General features: G+C 43.3%; 2 protein-coding genes across 8 annotated transcripts in view; one reads left to right on the forward strand and one right to left on the reverse strand.

Moving 5' to 3' along the window:
* DOCK1 (dedicator of cytokinesis 1) overlaps window positions 1-22,299 on the forward strand; it is a 260,361-nt gene that overhangs the window by 71,200 nt on the left and 166,862 nt on the right. For all 5 annotated transcript variants that reach the window (XM_040071170.2, XM_040071172.2, XM_040071171.2 and 2 more), the window contains exons 24-27: window positions 1,316-1,386; window positions 3,053-3,159; window positions 8,216-8,343; window positions 9,825-9,920. In XM_040071170.2, the coding sequence (XP_039927104.1) occupies window positions 1,316-1,386; window positions 3,053-3,159; window positions 8,216-8,343; window positions 9,825-9,920 (402 nt within the window). The remainder of the gene's footprint in view (window positions 1-1,315; window positions 1,387-3,052; window positions 3,160-8,215; window positions 8,344-9,824; window positions 9,921-22,299) is intronic.
* Window positions 14,201-22,299, reverse strand: part of INSYN2A (inhibitory synaptic factor 2A) — a 40,198-nt gene continuing 32,099 nt past the window's right edge. For 2 of the 3 annotated variants that reach the window (XM_040071175.2, XM_058421542.1), the window contains exons 4-5: window positions 17,426-17,524; window positions 14,201-17,038 (exon numbers count right to left, since the gene is read on the reverse strand). In XM_040071175.2, coding sequence (XP_039927109.1) covers window positions 16,855-17,038; window positions 17,426-17,524 — 283 coding nt within the window. In that variant the 3' untranslated portion in view covers window positions 14,201-16,854. The remainder of the gene's footprint in view (window positions 17,039-17,425; window positions 17,525-22,299) is intronic. The other variant, XM_040071176.2, reaches the window with a different exon arrangement.

Below are 22,299 nucleotides of genomic sequence, written 5' to 3' on the forward strand. Positions count from 1 at the left end.
AGTTTGCACAATTCCAGAGTCCCCAGCTCAGGAGTCCTTCCAGCAGGTGTTTGGTGATCCAGCTTGATGGCTTCAGTGAATTATGACTGAAAATTGGATGCTCTGAAATCTACATCCAGGCCAGGGACAGGTTGGGGTTTCCCTTGGCCTTGGTGACATCTGGAGGTTCTCCTTGGCTGTCACCAAACCACTGATTTGTTGCTGTCAGGTTCTGGGGTGTGAAGTGACAGGGATTGTGGCAGGAAAGGGGAGTTCTTGGAAGAGAAAGCAGTGGGTTTGTGTTTGCTCCTCAAGACTCTCCTCCGGTGGAAACCCCTGGGGATGGGAAATGTCTGTGTCCAGCCTGGGGGGTGTAAATCACAATCATTTCTCAAGAAAAGATCTTAAAATTCACCCAGAGCCACCCCTGCCATGGCAGGGACACCTCCCACTGTCCCAGGCTGCTCCAGCCCCAATGTCCAACCTGGCCTTGGACACTGCCAGGGATCAGGGGCAGCCACAGCTGCTCTGGGAATTCCAGCCCAGCTCCTCCCCACCCTCCCAGGGAACAAACAATTCCTGCCCAATGTCCTATCCATCCATCCCTGCCTCTTTTCAGGCAAAAATACACCTGTTGTCAAGCCATTTGATGTAACCGATAAAACACAAGGTAAGGCAGACAAGTCTGGCTGTTCTGGTTTATATTTCAATTACTCTGAGTGTTTTTGCTAGTCTGGTGCTCAGTGCGTGCAATAGCTATGAATTGTTCCTACGGAAAAGCCGAAAGGAGTAAAAATTCCTACAAACAGTTAAAATATTCATTATCTGTTTGTATCTTCCGAGCTGCTTCGTGCGCTGTGCAGTGGCAGCTGTGAGTTCAAGGGGAATTGGGAAGAGCCAAGGTTTTGTGAGTGGCTACCAAGAGTTTACTGCAGGGAAAAAATTGCTAATTAGGCTTTATTTCATTTTTAAAGTAGTGGAGTGAAAGCTAAACCCAAACAACCCCAGCACGGCTGAGGAGGAGGATGAGAACATGCTCAATAGGAGATGGGGATAAAAGGATTAGAGGAACCAAAAGGTTTCTGTAAAATGTTGGAAGGAGCTTATAAATCTCTAATTTTGGTCTGTGCTTCCCCAGTTTATGAACATTTCATGCCTCTGTCTCGTTTTAAATCAGTTTAAAAGTTTAATTTTTGCCAAGTTTCAGCTCAGGTGCCACAGAAAATGATGAAACCAAAACCACAGCTTCGTTGGTGATTCTCTTCTTGCAGTCTTTGCATCATCTTTAAACACATTAATTTTGTTAATTTGGGCTTTTTGGTGTTTTTTTTCATAGGGGGCAGCACTTAAATACTTGCCAGCAATTGTCAACGATGTGAAATTAGTGTTTGATCCAAAGGAGCTCAGGTGAGTGGAGTTAATGAAGTGTGGAGTGTTAATTTTATAGAAATCTTTATTTATGAAAATATATATAAAATATACATACGAATATATAAAATACATATTATATATATATATGAAAATGTGCCCTAGAAATTTATACTTTTTCTGTTTCTACTCTCTATCTCTGCTCTACATAAAGATGCAAAAAGATGTAAAAACATACGAATATCCACTGAGACTGTGTAACCCTTAAAAATACCTGCAAGGGACAAAAAAAAGTAATAAAACCAAAGTGATAAAACTTTTCAGATGATCCATATTTCACTAAGCGCCTGATTTTAAAAATAACATCCAGCAAACGCTTGGCAAACTTTGCAGTGCAAACGATTAACAAGAATTATTAATCAGGCAACTGCCATCAAAACCCTTCAGCTGGACCGTGATGCTTCACTCCTCCAAGTCTGAATTTCATGTAAATAATGAAATAATAAATAATTTAGTGAATGCTGTTGCTGGATCGATGTCTCAGCGGCTCATAAACACGGCAGTTGTTAGTAAATTAAAAGGACAGTAAGAGGATGTTTAAGAAAAAAAAAAGTAGAAAAACCAAATGAAAACTGGTATTTTAGGAGAACTTTTAGCTTAAAGAGAAAAGTATAATTAGTATAATTTTATTTTTTGTGGTGGTGTTACAAAAGTGAAAAAACCCCACATTTTAAATCTGATTTTACTGCACAAACCCTTCTAACTTTTGTCTGGTTTTATTTCTATGGCCTTGATATGCCAGAAGGAGGAAAAGAGATAAAGTTAGGGGTAAAAGAAATAAATATAATCTTAGTTTAACATTCCAGTGGCCTGAGGAACCTGGCATTTACCTTCTGCTTGCCTGGACTGTGAAATGCTTTACATCTACACTTCCCTGGGCCTAGGAAGTCCAGATTTGTAGAATTTCTGGACTAAATAATAATAATGGTATGTAACAGCAAAATTCCTGGGAAAAGAGAAAGGGAAATGCAGGACTTGGCCTGTTTTACCCCAAATATTACATTATTTCTTTGGTATTACCAATACAAATTGCAATGAAATACTGGGAGTATTTAATTTGAGGTTGACTTCCAATTAGGAATGAAGTCTCAGTAGGAAAAGCAAAGAACCCAAGATTTTAGGAAGGGTTGTAAAATTATTGAAGAGTCTTGTCGATGTTAGGTGGGAGCCCAGCTGATGAGGGTGATGGTACCTTATCCTAAAATGTCCATTTCTGGGGTTTTTTTAATGATTAATTTTTTTTTGTTGGTAGCCTAAAATGTTAATTATCACCTTATTTTTGGCATTTGTAATCACGAACGTGCTGATTGACGTGAAGCGCAGGAAGGAAAACTTGAAACCTAAAACCGTAAATGAAACAAGGACAAAGAGTCTAAAGCTGAGATGCAAGGGAGGGGACAAAAGAAAAGACATTAAAAACTAAAGGAATTTATTGCAAATTATTCATGATTGTTTTATTTTTTTTTTCCTTTACGTCTCAAAAAAATTGAGTTTGCTCATCCAAAAGCGTGAAGCTGCGTATCCGGTTCTTTATTCCTGGACATTTTTCCATGGCTGGGGGAGGAGGGTTGAATGGATTTATGCATTTCAAATTTAATTTTAAATGTAAAGTGTAATGGATTTTTGCTTTCCCTGTGTGGTGCAGCAAGCTCTTCACCGAGTTCATCCTGAACGTGCCCGTGAGCCGCCTGACCATCCAGAAGCTCTACTGCCTCATCGAGATCGTGCACAGCGACCTCTTCACCCAGCACGGTGAGCAGGTGGAATTCCAGCTCCTGCGATTCCTGGAATTCCCTGTGCCAGCCCTCTGCCTTGGTATAATTCCTGGAATTCCCTGTGCCAGCCCTGTAGAGCCTGGGGCGCGTTAAGGGTGTTCCGTTGGATGGACAAGGTTTAAAATCAAAACCCAAGGGTGGTTTGGGTGGGAAGGGACCTGAAAACCCATCCAGTGCTGCCCTGTGCTTGGTGGCACCTTCCCCTATCCCAGGGATGTGGGACAGTGCTCCAGTCTGCCCCAATCCCCGTCCAGCCTGGCCTTGGGCATGAGGAAAATCCTAATTGGCGCTGCAGGTTGCAAATGGTAAAGAAGTGAAAGTGCAAAATCTCAGAAAAAGCCGGGATCTATTATTTTAAATGGGCACGAAGCAGCCACGTGGTTGGGCTCTGTTGTAACTTGCTGTTGGGGTTTAGCAAAAATCATTAATTCAGCGTTGGTGCTCAGTCAGCTCATGTGGGGGAAATTTTGATGTCCTCTCTGCCTCGAAGCTGCAGGAAAAAAAACCTTTCAGAGGGTGCTGCTTGTCCATGCCTTATTATTTTCTGCTTTCCTGTTAATGGGCTGCTGAAAGATAAGTTCAGGCACTTGTCCTACAGATTTCCTCCTCTGAGGTGAAACACTTGATTCTTTTTCAGGCTGGCTGCAGGTTAAACTGAGCCAAACAAAGTGTTTGTGTGCTGTCAGGGAAGGTAATGAGGGAGCAAATAGGCACTGGCTCAGTGGGGAAGGAGGGTTGGGAGGATTCCGCTCTCAAATCGCAAAAGCTGAGGCGGCTGAGCGCTGACAAAACAAATTTTGCTGGTTCCAGTTTAAAACATCTTGGTGGATTGGCGTTGTGATGGTTTTATACCACTTTTAAAAACACTTTACCAGCTGTCCCACCATGTGTGGGACCTCGGTAGGACCAGCAAATCCAGACTTTATCTTCACTTCTGAAATGATTTGAAATTATTCAGCCCTTAAGTGCTGGATTTTCAAGAACTGAAAGGAGGAATACAGGTGGAGGTGCTGGTGCTGGGGCCTGGGTACAGTGGTGTCCCCAAGAAGAACTTAATTGTTTCCTGGGTAGAGCTGTGCATCAGTGTTACTCATGTGCCTCTTTCATTCTCAGCTCACTGTCTGTGTAATGATTTCCCCTTCTCCTGGCTGCTCTCAGGTCGCCAGGGCAGAAGTCACTGATACTAGGGATCATCCTTTACTCTTCCGGGGAGGAAGAAGTGGAGAAAACTCAGACAGAACAAGAAATTGAGTGTAAAACACACTTCTGAGAAAGGCTAGAGGGGCATGTGGTGCATATACCACATCAATCTTTGTCTTCCCTTATTGAAACAGTTCCGTTTTCAGAGGGGGAGGTAGGAATTACGTGTGGCTGAATTTGGGAGCCAGGTTTAAAAAACAAACCAGCCACAGGGTGCAGGGAATTGTGTAGTTCCACGTTATTGAGCTGCTGAGACATTTAAAAGGATCAGTTTTAATGGGAGGGTGATTAATCAGGGCTCAGGCCAGGTTTGCTGACAACAGTGCTGTTTAATGGCTTTGAGATGTTATCAGGAGGCTCCTGAGCAGGGTTTTGCTGTCACTGCCTGTTAGCAGTGTCCTAAATCCTGCAGCCTTTGGTCTGGCTGGGATGGGGATTCCAGGCAGGAGCACTGACCCCAACCGCTCTGGGATTCCCATGGATGTCTGGAGGTTTCTATTCAGTGAACAAGGTGTGGCCTTAAAATCTTCTCTTGCCATTGGTATCACAGGATCCCAGACTGGTTTGGGGTGGGAGGCAGCTAAAATCCCATCCAGTGCCATGGCAGGGACACCTCCCACTGTCCCAGGCTGCTCCCAACCTGGCCTTGGGCACTGCCAGGGATCCAGGGGCAGCCACAGCTGCTCTGGGAATTCCAGCCCAGCTCCTCCCCACCCTCCCAGGGAACAATTCCTGCCCAAAATCCCATCCAGCCCTGCCTTCTGGCACTGGGAAGCCATTCCCTGTGTCTTGTCTCTCCATCCCTTGTCCCCAGTCCCTCTCCAGCTCTCCTGGAGCCCCTTTGGGCCCTGGCAGGGGCTCTGAGCTCTCCCTGGAGCTTTCTCCTCTCCAGGTGAACATTTCCAGCTTTTCCTCACAGGAGAGGGGCTCCATCCCCCTGATCTTTTCACTGTAGTTCCACATCGTGATCATTCTCTGAAGTTTGTGTCTGAAGCCTGTTGTGCTCGGAATCTTTCAGAAACATTCAAATTCACTTGAAAATAAATCAACCCCCTGCCCACAGCCTGGTTAGGATTTAGATTTTCCTGTCCCTTGCTCTGTGGGTTGGAGTTCATTACTAGTATGTTGCCTGCCCTTCCTGCTCCTGAGTGATTCAGGAATTTTAAACTGATGGGGAATACTTTCATATAAGCTGTCAACTGATCCTGGATCCTGTGGCACAAATGAGATTTTCTTTCCTAAAAGCAATATGCACTCCAGCATTGTGGACTTGGGGAAGGCTGGAAAATGCACAGAAAATTTCATCAGCCTGTTTCTAGTGGAGAAAAAAAAGGCTCCAATTCTGTGCTTTTGAGAGGTCAAGGAAGATTTATTTGTGTCTCCAGAGGAATTAAAATTCAAAATACATGAATTTGTGCAGCTTGAAGGACTTTTGGGTGAGAGGGGTGGATGTGTGAAGCAGTTGCTGAAGCATTTTGCTTTAGTGATGTTGAGTGATGGATGATTCAGTGGGGAATCCGGAGAGTTTGGGACCTTGGATCAGAATGGAGTCTGGTGGTGGGGTTTGTGCATTTTTAAAAAAAAGATGATGCAAAATATAGTTTAGAAACTTATTGTATTCATATTTATAAATACAAATATGAATATGTAGTAATGATATAAATAAATAACGCATATCCCTACCACCATATAATAACATAATATATAATCCTATCTATCATTTTCACTCCATTACTTAAAAATTAAACAAAAAGACATAAATATAAATTTTCCCTGAGTGTGGAGCAGTTTAATAATAATTTAGTGGACATTTTCACTGCTCATGGTTGGGAGTTAAATGAAGTATCCTATCCTTGCAAAGGTCAAGGTTTTGGTTTGTGTAAACAGTGATTTGTCCGATTTGTTTCATCCTATGGAGTTGTTCGGATTTGCTGTAGCCTTGTTTTCCAAATGACTTCCAGCTGATTGCCAAGTGAGCTGTGGAGCTGCTGCAGTTTGAAGGAGGAAATCCAGGGATTTTTCCATGAGGAACTGGAGTCTGTTGAACATTAGTAGGCAACACCCAGCATTTGTGAGAGTACTTATTGTTCAGTTATGACTCGACTCACAAGCTGTGTAGTGAAACAAAGTTACTGAGCACAGGTGAATTTTTTTTTTTTGGCTGCAAGAACTAAATGAGCCATAAAATCAATAGATTTATCAGTGTCCCAAGAAACAAAATGTTTCTATTGACACAGATTTACGGTTCACATTCACCTGTGTTCGTTGAAGGCTTTGCTTGGGTGCTGCTAATTGATAATTCCTGCTGAGCATCCTTTGGTGGTGATGAATATTTGATTTCTCTCTGACAGTAAATCACCACGGGCTGGACTTTGCTCTAGGACAGATGTGGAATTATCACTGCCCGTTAATCAGGGCTGGGAGCTGTTTGTGGCAGGCAGGGCGATGAGGTTTCACCTTCCCTCCTCTGCGCTCCCAAGGAATCGATGCGGAGTCGATCAGCTCAGTGTTTTCCAGAATAGTTCAGAGCAAAGGTGCACCGGGAGAATCTCATCTTCTTGTGGGGGATGTCACCACAGCGCTGGGTTGGTTGAAACATCACGGAGTCGTGGAATGGTTTGGGCAGGAAGGGATCTTAAAGCCCATCCCATTCCACCCCTGCCATAGCGGGGACACCTCTGCTATCTCAGGCTGTTCCAACCTGGCCTTGGGCACTGCCAGGGATCCAGGGGCATCTACAGCTTCTCTGGGAATTCCAGCCCAGCTCCTACCCACCCTCCCAGGGAACAATTCCTGCCCAGCCTCCCATCCAACCCTGCCCTCATGCCATTCCCTGTGTCCTTCACTCAATATTCTCTCCTGCCAGGGAGTTGTGCAGAGCCAGAAGGTTTCCCCTGAGCCTCTTTTTCTCCTGACTGAACCCCTCCAGCTCCCTCAGCTGCTCCTCATCACCCTTGGGATGATTTTGTGGAGTTCCCAGCCAATTTTGTTTCCTTCCATGTTTTCACCTGCCCCAGGTGGGAGCTGAGGAGCCCTGGCAGCTCCACCCAAGGGAGCAGTGCTCTGTGCTGGTTGTGTCACTCCAGACCAAGCACTGTGACAAATCAATTCCTTTTCCCTCTCTCAGAAATCCAGGTGGACTGCCTTTGCCACTGATCAGAGTGGCTCCAGCCAGTGGAACTCGGATATTAAAGTGATCTTTGCTCCCTCCCTATCAGTGGGGTTTAACAGGGCTGTGAAACATTCCCAACCCTCTAATTAGGGGCCTTTTAAGTTATTAAAGACTGATTCACCTGGCAGGCTTTGCTAAGACATGTTCTGTGCCTTTCCTGGAGTGCTCAGCACTGGCCTTTGGGGTTCTTCCCCTCCCCTGCATTTGGGGACAGTTTTCATTACAGGACCCCTCTGCCCTGGGGGTGGTTTACTTAATCTGCTGTTTCCTCTACGTGTTAGTCCAAAATTCAGGGAGCAACATTTCCTGAGGTTTCCCAATCACAGAGCATCTCTGGGGCAAATGTGCAGAGCCAAGCTGCTCACTGGGCTGACATTTCTATGGGTAATTAGTAATTAATTTTGACCTGGTGATTCCCTCAGTGTAGGAACACTCTGAGCACTTTGAGCAAGGAAGGGAATTTTAAATTTTTTTTTTTTTTAATAGGAGCAAACATTCAAAGGTTGGAGCAGTTCAGAGGCAGAAGTTGGTGATGTTTTGGTTGGAAAGCTGGATGTTAATTCATTTTTCCTGATTTTTTTGTGCATCTTATGTAAGCACTGTAGCACATCAGCCTGAAGGCCCTGAGAGCTGTGTTTGTAACCTTGTGTTTTGTGTGCAGACTGCAGGGAAATCTTGCTGCCAACAATGACAGACCAGCTCAAGTATCACTTGGAGAGACAAGAAGATTTGGAGGCTTGCTGCCAGTTGCTGAGTAACATCCTGGAAGTGCTCTACAAGAAAGACGTGGTGAGTGCGAGGTGGCTCTGTGATGAGGAACACTTAACAGAAATTGTTTTAGTAACGTGAATTAAACAGGTAACTGCTGAAGCTTTAGGGATTTTTTTATTTTTCTTTTATATAACCTCCTAAGCAGCCTTTTCTTACTCAGTTTTCCATTGTGAGGATGTTGTGTGGCACCTCGTACATCGCATCCTGCGCTGCGGTTGTTGTTTCTGAGGCACATCCAGTACAGCTTTTCTGCTTAGAGAGTGAATAAATAAATATCCTTAGGAGTAAAACCTGCCTCATTTACTGTGCCTGGCCTCTTCCAGGTGGAAGATGTTTTGTTTTGGTGTTTTTTTCTTTTCTCCCATGGGCATTTTGGGAAATGTGCATTTGAGTTGTATTGTTGCTGACACAGTTCCCAGACATGCAGCGTGTATAATACCCCTTTTTTATTGCATAATAGTATCTTTTTTTGCCTTCTCTTGACCTCAACAAACATAGAAATATTGGTGCTTTGCCAGAGAGCTGCAGTGATTTGAGGCTTTCTTAAAATTTGGGCTGCTGCTGCTGCCTGAACCTTCAGTGCTTTGTAGAATCATACACTAATTCAGCTGGAAAGGACCTCAGGGGTCAGCTACTCACATCCTCTCTGGCATCTTATTTAACTGTTGTTTTTTGGGTTTTGCTCTGATTTTGTTTGTTTTTGGAAGCAGCTCTGTGTGGCTGCTTCAGAGAGGGGGTTGTTCTACAGGAGCAGTTTGGTTCTGGCAGCTTGGCTGCTCCTGTCACTCTTTGCTGGCTGCTGTTCTCTCCGTGGTAGGAACTCACCTGCAGCCCCACCCTCTCCCAGGCTGATCCTGGCAGCAGGACCAGCTCCTGGGTGAGTTTGTGCTGGTCAGGGATCATCCTTCCAATGTGCAGATCTGTTTTTCATCCATGAAGTAAAAGATGGGAGCAAAGCTCATCTGTTTCTTTCTCCTTGTGTCTTTGGCTTCATTTTTTGCCCATCATTCTGTGTGAAGTTTCTGGAATTGTCCCTAAAAGCTGCTTGGGATAAATATTTCATTTTAACACTTTCAAGAGTAGTGTAGATTGCTTCTAATACTGACTGAAATTGGCAGTTTCTTAATGAAAGTTTTGCTTTTCTCTTGGTTTTAATTGAGCTGTCGCAGAGCAGCCCCTCCCCTCTCCCCGATCTGGTAATGCCTGTGGGGGTTTGATGTTGGAAAAATGACTTGGGGGAAGAAAAGTCAGGGGTAACTAAATGTCATAGGCTGCTTTTCCAGAGTCTTGGCTTTTCATTGACATTGCAACAGCACACTTTAATTTATCAGCAACGTGCATTACCAAAATAACACTTTGTTAAAGTGAGAGACTCCTTTTGATCAACAGCAAGAGATGTTTTAATGGATTTCCAGCAGACAGGTGGCTTGAAAGGCGACACAAACGTTGAGTTGGTGTCTGTTGTTTGTAGCTATCACTGATTTATTCCTTGTCCTCAGGGCCCCACACAGCGCCATGTCCAGATCATCATGGAGAACCTGCTGAGGACGGTGAACAGAACTGTGATTTCCATGGGACGGGACTCAGAGCTCATTGTAAGTGAACTCAAACACCTCTGTCACATCTTCCTGGACCTGCCTGTAATAGGATTGCAATCCCAGGTGACCCAGAGCAATCAAAACCTCCTCTCTCTCTCTGTGTGTGCTCAGGAAGCTGGAAAGCACTGCCTGGTAATTTTACTGTGGTTGACAGAGGGGAAGGACAAAAAACAACAAAAAAAAAGCTTGAAAAATATCAGCAGGTGATTAACCAGGATTGATATCTGTGTGCACCAAAATGATGCAGTATTGGTAATTAGCCAGCTGAGAAGTGTGCAAATTGCAAATGAGACTTGGCTGTTGTTACTGCATTACAAGCATTTACTTGTCTTTTTGACTTAAATTGAGGTAACCAAGGTAAGTGTTGAAATGACTGAAGAATAGAGCCCAAAATTATGTTTAGAGGAAGGACGGATGTAAGCAACCCTCCTGACTTAATACTATGATTTTAAGGCCATACACTTGTATTTTTCCACTGTTAATTAGTTAATATTGGACTAAATAATGAAAGGCCTGTTGATATGTGAGATGGGGATAGATCTGAGTGTGTTTTTGGGAGTCTCTCTGTTTTGGGAGTCTGTGTATTCTTTCTTAGCTGTCTGCTGATCTCTCCAGGAAACTGGTCAAAGTGGGTCAGGTTTGTGCAGTGTCTGAGGAGTTGTCCCTCAGTTCTGCATAATTTTGGGTCGTTTTGACTCAGTGCACGGATTTCTTGCCAATTGTCGGTCAGATAGATGAGTCCATCAGCATCTTGGTTTTTCGTTCTCCTCTTTCCTTCCCAGTTTAAATTCTCCCTGTAATTACACACAGTGGTATTTGACTTTTACAGGGCCCTGTGTCCTCAGCACACCTTCCTTACCTCCTGCTGCCCGTGTCTTTGGCACTTGGGGTTGTTCGTGTTGGCCAATCTGCTCCAATGTCATTTTGTCTGTGGTGTATCATCTTCTGGCTTAGTTTTGCCATTCTACTTGTATCACTTTGGGTTTTGTTGTAAGGAAGGGATAATGGATTTCTAGATCCATTGTTGGAGCAAGAAGTCTCAGAATCCCAGGATGGTTTGGGTTGGAAGGACCTTAAAGCTTGTTCTGTTCCACCCCTGCCCTGGGCAGGGACACCTTCCACTGTCCCACGTTGCTCCAAACCCTGTCCAGCCTGGTCTTGGACACTTCCAGGGATAAGAATCCACAACCTCTGTGGGGAAATGGTTCCAAGCAGATCACTCCTATGGAATATTCCAGTGCTGGGCTGCAGTAACGGCGCGAGGAAGTCGGAAGACTTGTGTGTTATTTTAACTTCCTCAGTTGCAGGCTGAATGGGAGTTAATTATTGTTTTGATGAACGTGATTCAGGTGATATTTAAAAATGTTAATTGCACCTTTTGCAGTTAGCAGAGTAGATTTGAAAACTCGTGTGTGTGCTTGAAGTGAGAACAGTGATATTAAAGATCTGCATTGTGCTGGTGAGCACAGCCTGGAATCCCTCCTCGCACAGCCTCTATAATCAGCTAATGAACACTGAGATTTCAGGGTATTTTTAATGAGTACTTACTCCTACCTTGCAATGCAGCCTTTGCTGAAGAGATTCCCCTGTTAAATTACCAGCCACAACTCATTTTTTGTGCTGTCAGCAAAGTAGGAGGAGTAAAATGAATAATCATAATAATTAGGAAGCACAGCCTGACCTCTCTTAGGTCAGATTTGGGTGGAAACGATGCAGTGACTTTTCTTTAAGTTTTAACTGTAGTATAGAATTAACTGTGCAGGGTGACTGGAAGGAAGGAATTTGAAATACCTGACAGAGTTCAAGTAATGGTAATTTCTATAAAAGAAGTAAAATACAGGACATAACCAGTTTTTTATTCTATAAATATTACTGTGTTGGTGTCCTAAAGCTGGCATGTTTTCTACTTGGAAAAACACTTTGTGACACCATCTCCGTCCAAAACCTGATGGTGCATAATGCAGGTTTATGAGCAGTGGAGGAATGTCAAGGATTTAAGTGCTCAAGTGAGAAGTTTTAATTACAGGATCAGCCTTTTCTACAGCATTGAACTGGAAGGATTCTCCGATAGTCCCCTTTGGCTTTGCACATTTGGTTTTCATTTTTTCCTTCCTTAAATGTTAAGTTCCTTGATAAAATCAAAAGTAACTTTTGTCCTGTACCTTCAAAAGAGAAATGAGACACCACTTGCAAGGAGAAGAACAAGCTACTAAGTAAAATGAAGTATAAATGATATGTTTTAAATCTGATTTGACAGTTTTGGTTGCAAAAGAATTTTTAATCCTTGTTGGTTTGGGCTGTTGTTCCCCCCTCTCACTGGTGGTTTATATTTGATCCATTTGCTGAGCAGAAGAATCTATTATTATTACTATTAGTATTATTATTATTGGTATTTCTTTTATATAATGATTCTTTTATTAGTACAGGATGCAGCCTGAGGGTGCTGAGCTGTGTCCTGCTGCTCCGAACTGCCTGGTTTAGGTTAATTTTGCTCCTGCCTCGAGCTGCTGCTGCTCCTGGTACAGTGAGAAGTCACCTGGAAAACAAAACACAAAACATTTCTGCCTGAAGACAAAGTAAATTGAGCAAACTTCCTCAAGCCTGGAAGGGTGGTTTTAAACCATCTCTTGCCTTTCCTGGTGCCTTTTGGACAATGTTGGGTTCCGTATGAGGCAACATCTCGGCCTCCTCCAGTAAATCAGGACAGAGCAGCTCCAAAATGATCCACGGCTGCTCCTTCTCATGTCAGCAGCTTGGGATGTGCCTCATTTCCAAAGCCAAGGAAAGCAAGCTCTTTAATTCTGAAAGGAAATGTCCTGACCTAGGGGATGATTGAGGTTGGAATGAGATGGTTGTTCAGACCCCTTCCAACCCAAACTGTTCTGTGCTTCTATGGTTTTAATCTCCAACTGTGTGTCCTCAAGGAGAGTGGCTCTGGAAAACATCTAGAGGAGTATGGGAAGCAAAGTCAGTGCTGTGACAAGGGAAAATGGGTTATTTTGGATATTGGGGGGTGTGAGTAGGAAGCACTGGACAGGATTTTGTGGTGTTGCTGATGAATGGAATCTTCTCCGTTTTGCTGCTTTCCCCTCTGTGCTTCGGGATGAGGATGAGGTGAAACCAGAACTGAAACGATGCAGGAGCCATCAGACGGAGAAAAAGGGGTCTGTGGGATCTCTCCTTGGTTTCTGGAGATGGGGAAAGGAATCTCTGTGGAGTGCAGGTGACACCTGACACAAGGAGAGTGACAAGGGTCATGTAGGGCAGAGTGGCAGTGATGGGGGAACTCTGGATAATCAATCCATCACCGTGGTGGTTTGTCCATCTCTCAGCACTTTCAGGCTGGAGGCCTCTCCAGAGGCTGTAAAATACAAGGGCAAACCTGAAATAAGAGTTATTGGTAGTCTCAGGAGACTTCTGGGGCTGTAGTTAGTTATTCAGGAGTTGAATCTGGATGTAAACTCTCTTCCTGTGCCTTAAAATCTGTCCGGGTCAGGCTTCATGGATTCCAAAACGTTGTGGAGAAAGCCTCATTTTCTTCGCCAGACTTCTTCCATGTGAAAATACTTTGCTTTATTGAGTCACATGTTTCCTTCTCTTTCAAAATCATTTGAAATTACATATTGCAAGCTAATTTCACTGACACTGAAGTGGTATTTGGATGGTGGCTATGATTTTGTTCCATCATTGATACTGAGCTTTTTTTTGTGGTGTCAGACCATCCCTGTTGCATTCCCTACCAACATTTATGGGAACGAGCTGCACTCACCTAAACAAATGGACACATTTGTAGCACTCCAGTTATTTTAATGATCCACAGATGGCTTTTATGGAATATTAAAAGTCTTCATGCAGTCCCTTTTGTTCTCCCAGACAAAATGGCGTTGCTGCAGTTGGATTTTTAGTGGCAATCTGGTTCAATTCCAGCTCAGTTCCAGCAGCAATATATAATATGTGGTAATAACACAGGTCTTAGTATAATCTAACAGCTGACTTGTTGGGAAGTTCATATTTGATTGAAAAAAGTGATTTAACCTTTAAAACATTGAGTGGAATTAAAGGCATGGACAGTGGTTTTGCATTTTAGGGAAGAAAAAGCAAACGCTTTGTACCCATGGTGGGATTTTCCAGTTTTAATAATTTTTTTCAGTTTATCCTGTTTTTTTAAGTATTTTTACAGTTATTTTTGTTTTTAATCTTTAAGAAACCAAGTGCTACTAACAGGAATAGTATTTTCCTCATAGTTCTAAACCAAAGAACGCAACTGTTGCGGTGTGGAAATTATAAGGACTCAGCAAAGAGCAAGGGATATAAAATCACTGCAGTATTTATTGGCTAAAAAGTATTTTGAAGCAGAAGATGGGAGATGTTCAGCTAGAAAATCAGTGTATGAAGTGCAGGGGACTGCCAGTGAATCCAGCAAAGCCACACTGAAAATAAAAATGCATTTTCCTCATTAGAACCTCCAAGATCTTCTACATGAGGGTGAAAATAGCTCTGTCACATTGAACTAAAAGCTCTAAAGAGTTAGGGGTTTTTTTTTCTCTCTTGGTGTCTATCTAACCTGAGCCTGAGTGATTCTAAAGGCAATACAATTATGATACATTTTACACACTTGCAAAAACATTTTATTACAAAGTACATCGGAGGGTAGGAGAGAACACCAGATGTCAGTCGGAAGCAAGACTCTATGGTAATGTCAGCTTTCCCCAGGTTTAAAAAAATGTAAAAAATTAAAAACTTTGCAACTTCTTAAGAAAATAGCCTGGACATGTACAGAACACGCCGTGAGAACTTTCCCTTTGAGCTCTTTGTTTCTCCAGTCGGAGTTTCCTCCCTCTTTTCCCGTGATTCCAGGAGCAATGGGTCAGTCAGGAATCACAGACAGGTCGGGTTTGTGGCAGGGTCCCTGCACACACAAAGCTGCTGAGGGGTGGCACTGAGGATTTGGGAATTGACTGCCATGGAAAGATGCTTGGTTTCATTTCTTTAAAAAACCCCAAACACTAGGCCTGTTAGCATGGAGGAGTGTATTAGTTATTAACGTTATTTTAATAATGAATACTGCTGTATTTTCCTTGTTCTGCCTATTTTTTGAGATTCCTTTCTGCTTAGACAAAAAAAAAAAAGTTTGGTTTTTTTTTCTGTTTGGAAATATTTGGGTTTTCTAAGTCATGTCATGTGGGCTGTCTTGTAAACAGTTCTATATTTTAGTTAAAAACAATATAAAATACATGAAACATGGGGATTTTTTCCACATGAAACAATGGCACTTCCTTCCTGCAGTATCACCTTCCTTTATTCTTTAACTCCCACCAGAAGATTTCAGGATTTGCTTCTATGCAAGAGCTCGTAGCCCTCTTGAAGGTTTACTGCAAATATTGAGCTGGCCAGAGGCGTCTTCTGCGTTTCCTTTCCCATTTGAACTTGCTTTTCTTGCTCTTTGGGGGAAAAAAATTAAGTTATTTTCCTCTAGCTTCCTCTCAGGAGTAAATTGGATGCTGAGCTAAGAGGAGAAACAGTGTAAAAGAAACACACTTCCTCATATTTTTGGTATGTGCAAATTAATGATCACGGTCCTTGCACGTAAAGGCTGAAGAATTTGTACCTTCCTGCTGCTATAGGGGATGCAATTTCAAACCCAGTTTGTCACATGACACTCAAATTATCTGAAATCCTTAGGGAAAAAAATCCCAAACCAAAACAAAAGACTAGATATTCCCACTCCCTGGCCACTTCTAGCACGAGGAATTTTTCCACCAGTGGTCGTTTTAGATGCAAGTTTAATGATAGTAGCAAGTACTTAAAGGAAGAGTTGCAGTTTATAAGTCAGCAATTTCAAAAAAATCCCCCAAACCAAATTAGGAAAAATCTGATTCACATTTCTCCCCTAAGTATTTCAATTACTGAGTACAATTAATAGATCGAGATACAAATTATGGTAAGCTGGGAGACCCATCTGAGAAGCTGAATAAACAGCATTTAAAATTTCAGCTCCTTCCAAGCAGTGCTGCAGCCTCGACATCTTCTGGTGCCTTCTGCAGTAGTGGAGAGGTTTTCCAAAGACCGTTACAAAAAAAATGCTAACCCATGGCAAAGGCCAACGCTGCGGATCGGGAAGGGTCTGTTTTGGGGTCGGGTTTTGTTCCTGTGTGGCTGAGACCTTTCCGAGGTGTCGTCCCATGGCCTGGACCCTGTGAGCTGGAGGTGCTTTAAAGGCTGGGCCTGATTTTTGGGAGGTTTCTGGCCGCTGCCCCGCTGGGGCTGAGCAGCAGAGTGGTTCTTCTGGTGGTGAGGACGCAGCTAAACCAGAAATGATGTTGAAATGTGAGAGCTTGGTTGGAGTCTACATCGCATGAAGGCAGAGAATACACCACAGTCACGTCTCGGAGATCAGCGCGGCCTCGGGCCACGGGAAAAATTGTGCTTTGTCCAGGAATTCTGTGCTGAAAACTGCACTCTCCGATCAACATGGAGCTGTAAAACCGAACACCGTTGCAAACATAAGGCTTGCTTGTTGTTTTTCCCCCTCGTTGCTGCCCAAATACAACAACCCAGACCCCCAAAAGGCTTTCACCATTCCTGTGGGAGCAGGATGCCAGCCTACGCTTCACCGGGTCGGAGCGCGACGCTTTCGGATCTGAGGAGGGGAGGGAAACAGTTTTTACTTCCCATCTTTGTCCGAATTTCCATTCAGGTTTTACATCCCACATTGGCAACCCGCGAGTAGAAGAGGGCGGGAGCTCCCCAGGCCCGCGCTCCTGGGCGTGAGTCCGTCGGTACAAAGGCCTTTTTGGTACGCACGGTGAGAGCTGGGCGCTGCCCTTGGCCAGGACACCGCTCCTTCCACCAAGATCCCGTCAGAGACGATGGAGAGAACTCCAGACATTTGTCAAAGAAGGCCTTGAACTCCACACGTGATGGACTTGGGTTAAAGGAACCAGAGTTTCCATCTTCCATGCTTTTTTGATTCAGTTTTGGATTTTTGCTTGGGAGTAGAGGAGTAGCTCTCCTGAGAATAAGGCAAAGGTGCAACCTGAGTTTCCTCAATAGGATGAAGTTTTCTCAAAACTGGCTGTAGTTTATCTTCTTGCTGTTTAAAATCCAATTCCACGCTAGAAACGGGAAGAAAAAAAGCACTCATTAATTATGACGATAAAAAAAGGTTTAATTAGCCCAGTGTGTAAGTGCTTAATCTATAGAAGTCAAATAAGAAATAGTTCTTGCACCAAAACGGAAAGGGGAAGTTCAAAGAGGGACATATTACAGAAGGGATTTTTTTCAGCTATTCCCTGCTGTTAGGGACGGTCTTGAGGTGCTGCGAAGTGACTGAGCACTAGAAATACAGCAATTTTTTGATGGAGAAATGATTTTTCAGGGTTTCCTGGCTCAGTTCTCCCTTCTGGGAGGTCAGGGTGGCAGCCAGGCACCCGCATCTTTGTTCTTTGGGAAAAGCTGAGAGGTTGCCCAAAACCATGGAGGCTGTCCCAGAAATTGCTTACCTGAGCTGTTCCTGGCCACTTTTACCATGGAAAAGATGAATTTCATCAAGTTCCTGTTGCATGTATAGACTCCTGTTCTCCTTTATAGTGCATCCTTTCCTTCAGAAAATAAATCTGAAGCTGTAGAATCCCTGTCCTGAATTCCAAACATTGCCAGCTACAAAATCCTTCCAGCAATTAAGAACCACAATTGAGATGAAATTCCAACCCTTACTTGAGCTTTGTGCTGCAGAGCATTTTGAGGTTGCCTTATAAACCAAAGGAACCATGGCGTAAAATGGAGCAAGAATCCTGTCTGATGGTGGAAAGTGAATTTTGGCCCCTCGGAAATACCCTGGTTGTTGTGGTTGCGTTTGTGCAGCAGCCGCTGGCCCTGTTCTGCACTGAGGCTGTTTGTGTTGTGTAGAACATTTGGGGTTGGAAGGGACCTTTGAAGGACATGGGTCCAGCCCTGTTGCAGTGGGGCCTCTGGATATCAGAGGATGAATTTAAAAAGGGTGAAATTTTGAGAATTTAGGCACTTAAGATTAATTTATTTCTTCCCTGTCCCCCTTCACTGCTGAGTTGTCTTGGGCTTTGTACTGGCTGCTTTCATCAATACCTGAATATGAAGTTATCACTCCTGAGCTTGAGCTCACTTTTAATGAGGATTAAATATGTTTTCTGAGGTATTTCTGCCATTGCTTGTTTGGAGTGAACCACTGGAGAAATGAGATCTGAATCCCCAGGTCTCATCCAAAGAGAGATTATTTTAAACTTTAGTTTAAGCCTTGTGTGGCTTAAGGAGAGCGGGGATATGGCACAGAACACGTGCAGCCATTTCAGAGGGAATTCTCCAACTGAACCATTAACGTTGGAAAAGATCTCCAGGATTTCCAAGGGGAAATTTGGGTGGACTTCACATGACACAGGCTTTGTAAACTGAGCAGAAAATGTCCTCTAATACCATCTGCTGATTTAGGTGAGGTTTATTTTCCTCTTAAGAAGGATAAGCTAATTTTGCTAGGGTTTTTTTTTTTTTTTTTTAAGAGCTGATGATTCTGAGTACAAGGTCTCTGGAGCCTCAGAAAGGGATGCTGGAAAGGTGTGAGGTCTTTTTACATCTGCCGTTGCTTAATTTGGTGTTTGGTTTAAGTGCAAATCCATTTTTAGCAGAAGTTTCAGCATTTCAGTGATTTGGATACACTTTTCAATAATAGAGAAGAGAAATAAATTAGCTAAGAATTCAAACAGTGTATTTTACCCCTTGCTATGTTTTTAACAAATAAAAAGCCATTCCAAATCAAAGATAATTAAAAAAAATTCAGCTCAGTGATGGAAGTGTAGGATGGTGAATTTTCAGGAGGCACCTGTATTGGTGCAGAAGCCCATTCCAACCTCCTGATTAATATCCCTCCTTGTTAATGGAAAAACAATGTTACCTTCACTGATAACATGTTCTGTGTCCAATGGAGGTGGCAAAAAATTAGTTAGACAAGTTAAGCATGAATTTAGTGGTGAGATGTGAATATCAGCTCATTGGGAATGTCCCAGCACAGGAATTCCTGTCAGTGAGACAATCTTGGAATGAGGGAGGTGCTTCTCTAAGAGCTCACTTAAATCTCATTTAAAGTGCAGCATTTAGCATGTATTGTATCTGTGGGGTTTTTTTTCTCAGTATAAAGGTTTTTCTTGGGAAAAAAAAAACCCCAAACTTTTGGCTCTGGCATTGCCAGAGCTCATTTTTACTCCTTTCAAACATTATTCTTGCAGGGAGGCTCTTTAGGAGCTGCTGGAAATTGCTGTAAAAAGAGAAATTGTTACAGAACCCCCTTGCTGAAGAGAGTAATTTTTAATATAATCAATTTCTATTAAAGATAGATCTCAAGAAAGAAAAACATCTTAGTTCTGGTCCATCTGACAAGTCCCATGTTGTTGGCTTTTGCTGCTGCAGCACAGATTTGCTTTCAGCTCTTCACATTCAAGGGAAATATTTGGCTTCTGAAGGGTATAAGGAGGCTGAAGGAAAAACCTTGTGTTATTTCAGCATTTAGAACTGTAAATTTTGCAGAATAATTGATTGGTACCTATCAGCATCAATTTGTCCAGCATTGGAGGTGTTTTACTGGAATTGCTCCATCAGGCAAATTATTTGATTGCAAACCTGGGTTTTAATTTATCCCTGTTTGTGCTGCAGAAATAAGACAAAAAACTGCTTTTTAAAAAATTTCCGCATCTTTCTATATTATCTACAGCTGACTTAATTTTTACCCTTTAATTTTATATCAATCATATGAAGAGTCTCAGAGAGGTTTGGGTTGGAAAGGACCTTCAGGATCACCCAGTTCCAACCTTCCACTATCCCAGGTTGCTCCAAGCCCTGTCCAGCCTTGCCTTGGCCACTTTTAGGGATTAAATTCAGCAAATATCCCATATTTGTTGGACTTCTTGATATTTTTGTTATCGAGCTGCATTCCTGAGCTTGATTCTGTCACCTGTCACAGCTCTGCCAGTCCTGTTCTGCCCAGTGCTATTTCTGTCCCCTCAGCATCTCTAGGTGTCCTCTCTCCAAACGACCTTTTCCTGAAATATCCTCCCTGCCATGTGCCTCTTTTCACTTTCAAACTTGGGTTTTGTCCCTTAAGCCTGCCCAGAATAACTCCATTAACTTAATTATCCAGGACTCTCCCGTTCTCCTGGCATTACACACGGAGATGGGAATTAGTTGCTTCAGAAGCATTTTTTTTCTTTAATAACAGAATCATATTTTTCAATAGACTGACAATTCTGAACAAGCCCTACAGAAACAAGAGGTGAATCTTAAATGTTATTTAATAGCACAAACCTTGGCCTGACACACCTGATCAGCACATCCTACAGCTTCACTTCTCTAAATACTGTTAAATTTGGAGCACTGAGTCAGAGTTTTTCCATGTTTAATATCTAGCCCAATTTCTTCCTCCAAACAGAGGGGTTATTTTTTCTCAAGAGCTACAAGCAGTGGAATTCTATTTGTGATAAATATTTCTGTGTTTTCTCCCCGGAATCACTGTAGACTTACAAGGTTTGCAACCAAAACTTCCCATTTTAGGGCAGGTGCCTGTGTATCAGTGCTGTCCTTCCCAGGAAAACTGGGCCAAATAAAATCAACTGGCAGCCCTTGGATGAGTTTATTTTGACACCACCCTCACAGGGAAGGATTTTTTTTTCCCAGCATCCCATCTCTCCCTGCCCTCTGGCAGTGGGAAACCATTCCCTGTGTCCTGTCCCTCCATCCCTTGTCCCAAGTCATTTTCCAGCTCTCCTGGGGGCCCCTTTAGGGGACCTTAGGCATTGGTGTGATGAATTTTCTGGTTTTAGCTTTTCTGGTTCTGACGTTACATATTAATGGCTTTACTTTTTGCGTGCAGGCAGCAGTGAACCATTTCTAATTTAGTTGCTCTGTGAGGGATTGAAAGCAGAATTTGAGGAGTGAGAACCGTTGGGATTATAAACATATGGACTGTGGGAGGCTATAGAGCAACAAGCTCTGAGATACGGATGGGCTTTCTTATTTCCTAGCACAGTCACACGTTGTCGTGAATCATTTTAAGGTTTTAGCTGCTCATGATCTGGTGGTTACTGGAGAATTGCTGAATCAGAGAAATCCGTGTTTGGGATGGAGTTGCTGAGGGATTTATCAGAGAATCATGGAATCCCAGAATGGTTTGGGTTGTTGGGATCTTAAAGCTCATCCCATTCCACCCCCTGCCATGGCAGGGACCCCTTCCACTATCTCTGGCTGCTCCAGGCCCCAATGTCCAGCCTGGCCTGGGACACTGCCAGGGATCCAGGGGCAGCCACAGCTGCTCTGAGAACTCCATCCCAGCTCCTCTCCACCCTCAGGGAACAATTCCTGCTCAAATCCCACCCATCCTTGCCCTCTGGCACTGGGAAGCCATTCCCTGTGTCCTGGCGCTTCAGGCAATGAGGTCACCCCAAAGCTGCTGTTTTCCAGGCTGAGCAATCCCAATTCTCCCAATGTTTCCCCACAGCAGAGCTGCTCCATCCCTCTGCTCATCCTGGACTCATTCCAGCAGCTCCATGTCCTTGCTCCACTTGACACCTCCAAGGCTGGAGCCTGCACAGCCTCTGGGCAGCTTTTTCCTCTTTTCTGCTCCAGGGAAATGCTTTTTCCTTCCCTTCCAGCTGAGCCCCTCTGTTGACACCTGAATTTCCCTTTTCACCCTCAAATCCTGGAGGCACTCAGAACAGCTGAACCCCGGGCATGAAGCAGTGGAGGTGAAGCAGGAATTCCAGAATTCCACCCTGTCTCCTTGTGGGTCACGTTAATTGGATGACGCAGAATTAGTGCTTCACATCCTGGAGAAAACGGGATCCAGAGAAGCACTAATCACTTGAAAATGAGCTTAAGGCACTTCCCAGCAATCTCTGCTAAATTTATTTCCTATTTCAGCCAGAACTTCAGCCCAACCTGGGCTCCAAAGCACTGCCAGCATTCAGGAGCCTTTGAGTTCCATTTTTTTCCCTGTAAGCATCTCATAGTCCAGAGATAAGATGAGAAAATGTAAATTAATTAATGTGGGTAGGAAATAAAAAGGTGATGAAAATCGCTATTCTTGGCAATTGAGCCACCTGATTTTCTTACCGTGTTGCTATCCTAAGGATTAATGCCTTATGCTCACTTTTTATTGCCGCATTTGTTAATTTGAATAATTAATATTTAAGTATCTAACCTTTAAAAGTGAATTTCCATGTGGGCTCTGTGCTGCCTGGTTAACTTTTATCCCTGTATTTTCACCTCACGTTCCACCTCTTGTACTGAATTACGTTTTATAGATTTTAGTAATATATTTTCTGTTGGGTAATGAGAGTCCACCTTCAATTAATATAAA

Source organism: Hirundo rustica, chromosome 8, assembly GCF_015227805.2.
Source record: "Hirundo rustica isolate bHirRus1 chromosome 8, bHirRus1.pri.v3, whole genome shotgun sequence".
Lineage (NCBI taxonomy): Eukaryota > Metazoa > Chordata > Aves > Passeriformes > Hirundinidae > Hirundo > Hirundo rustica.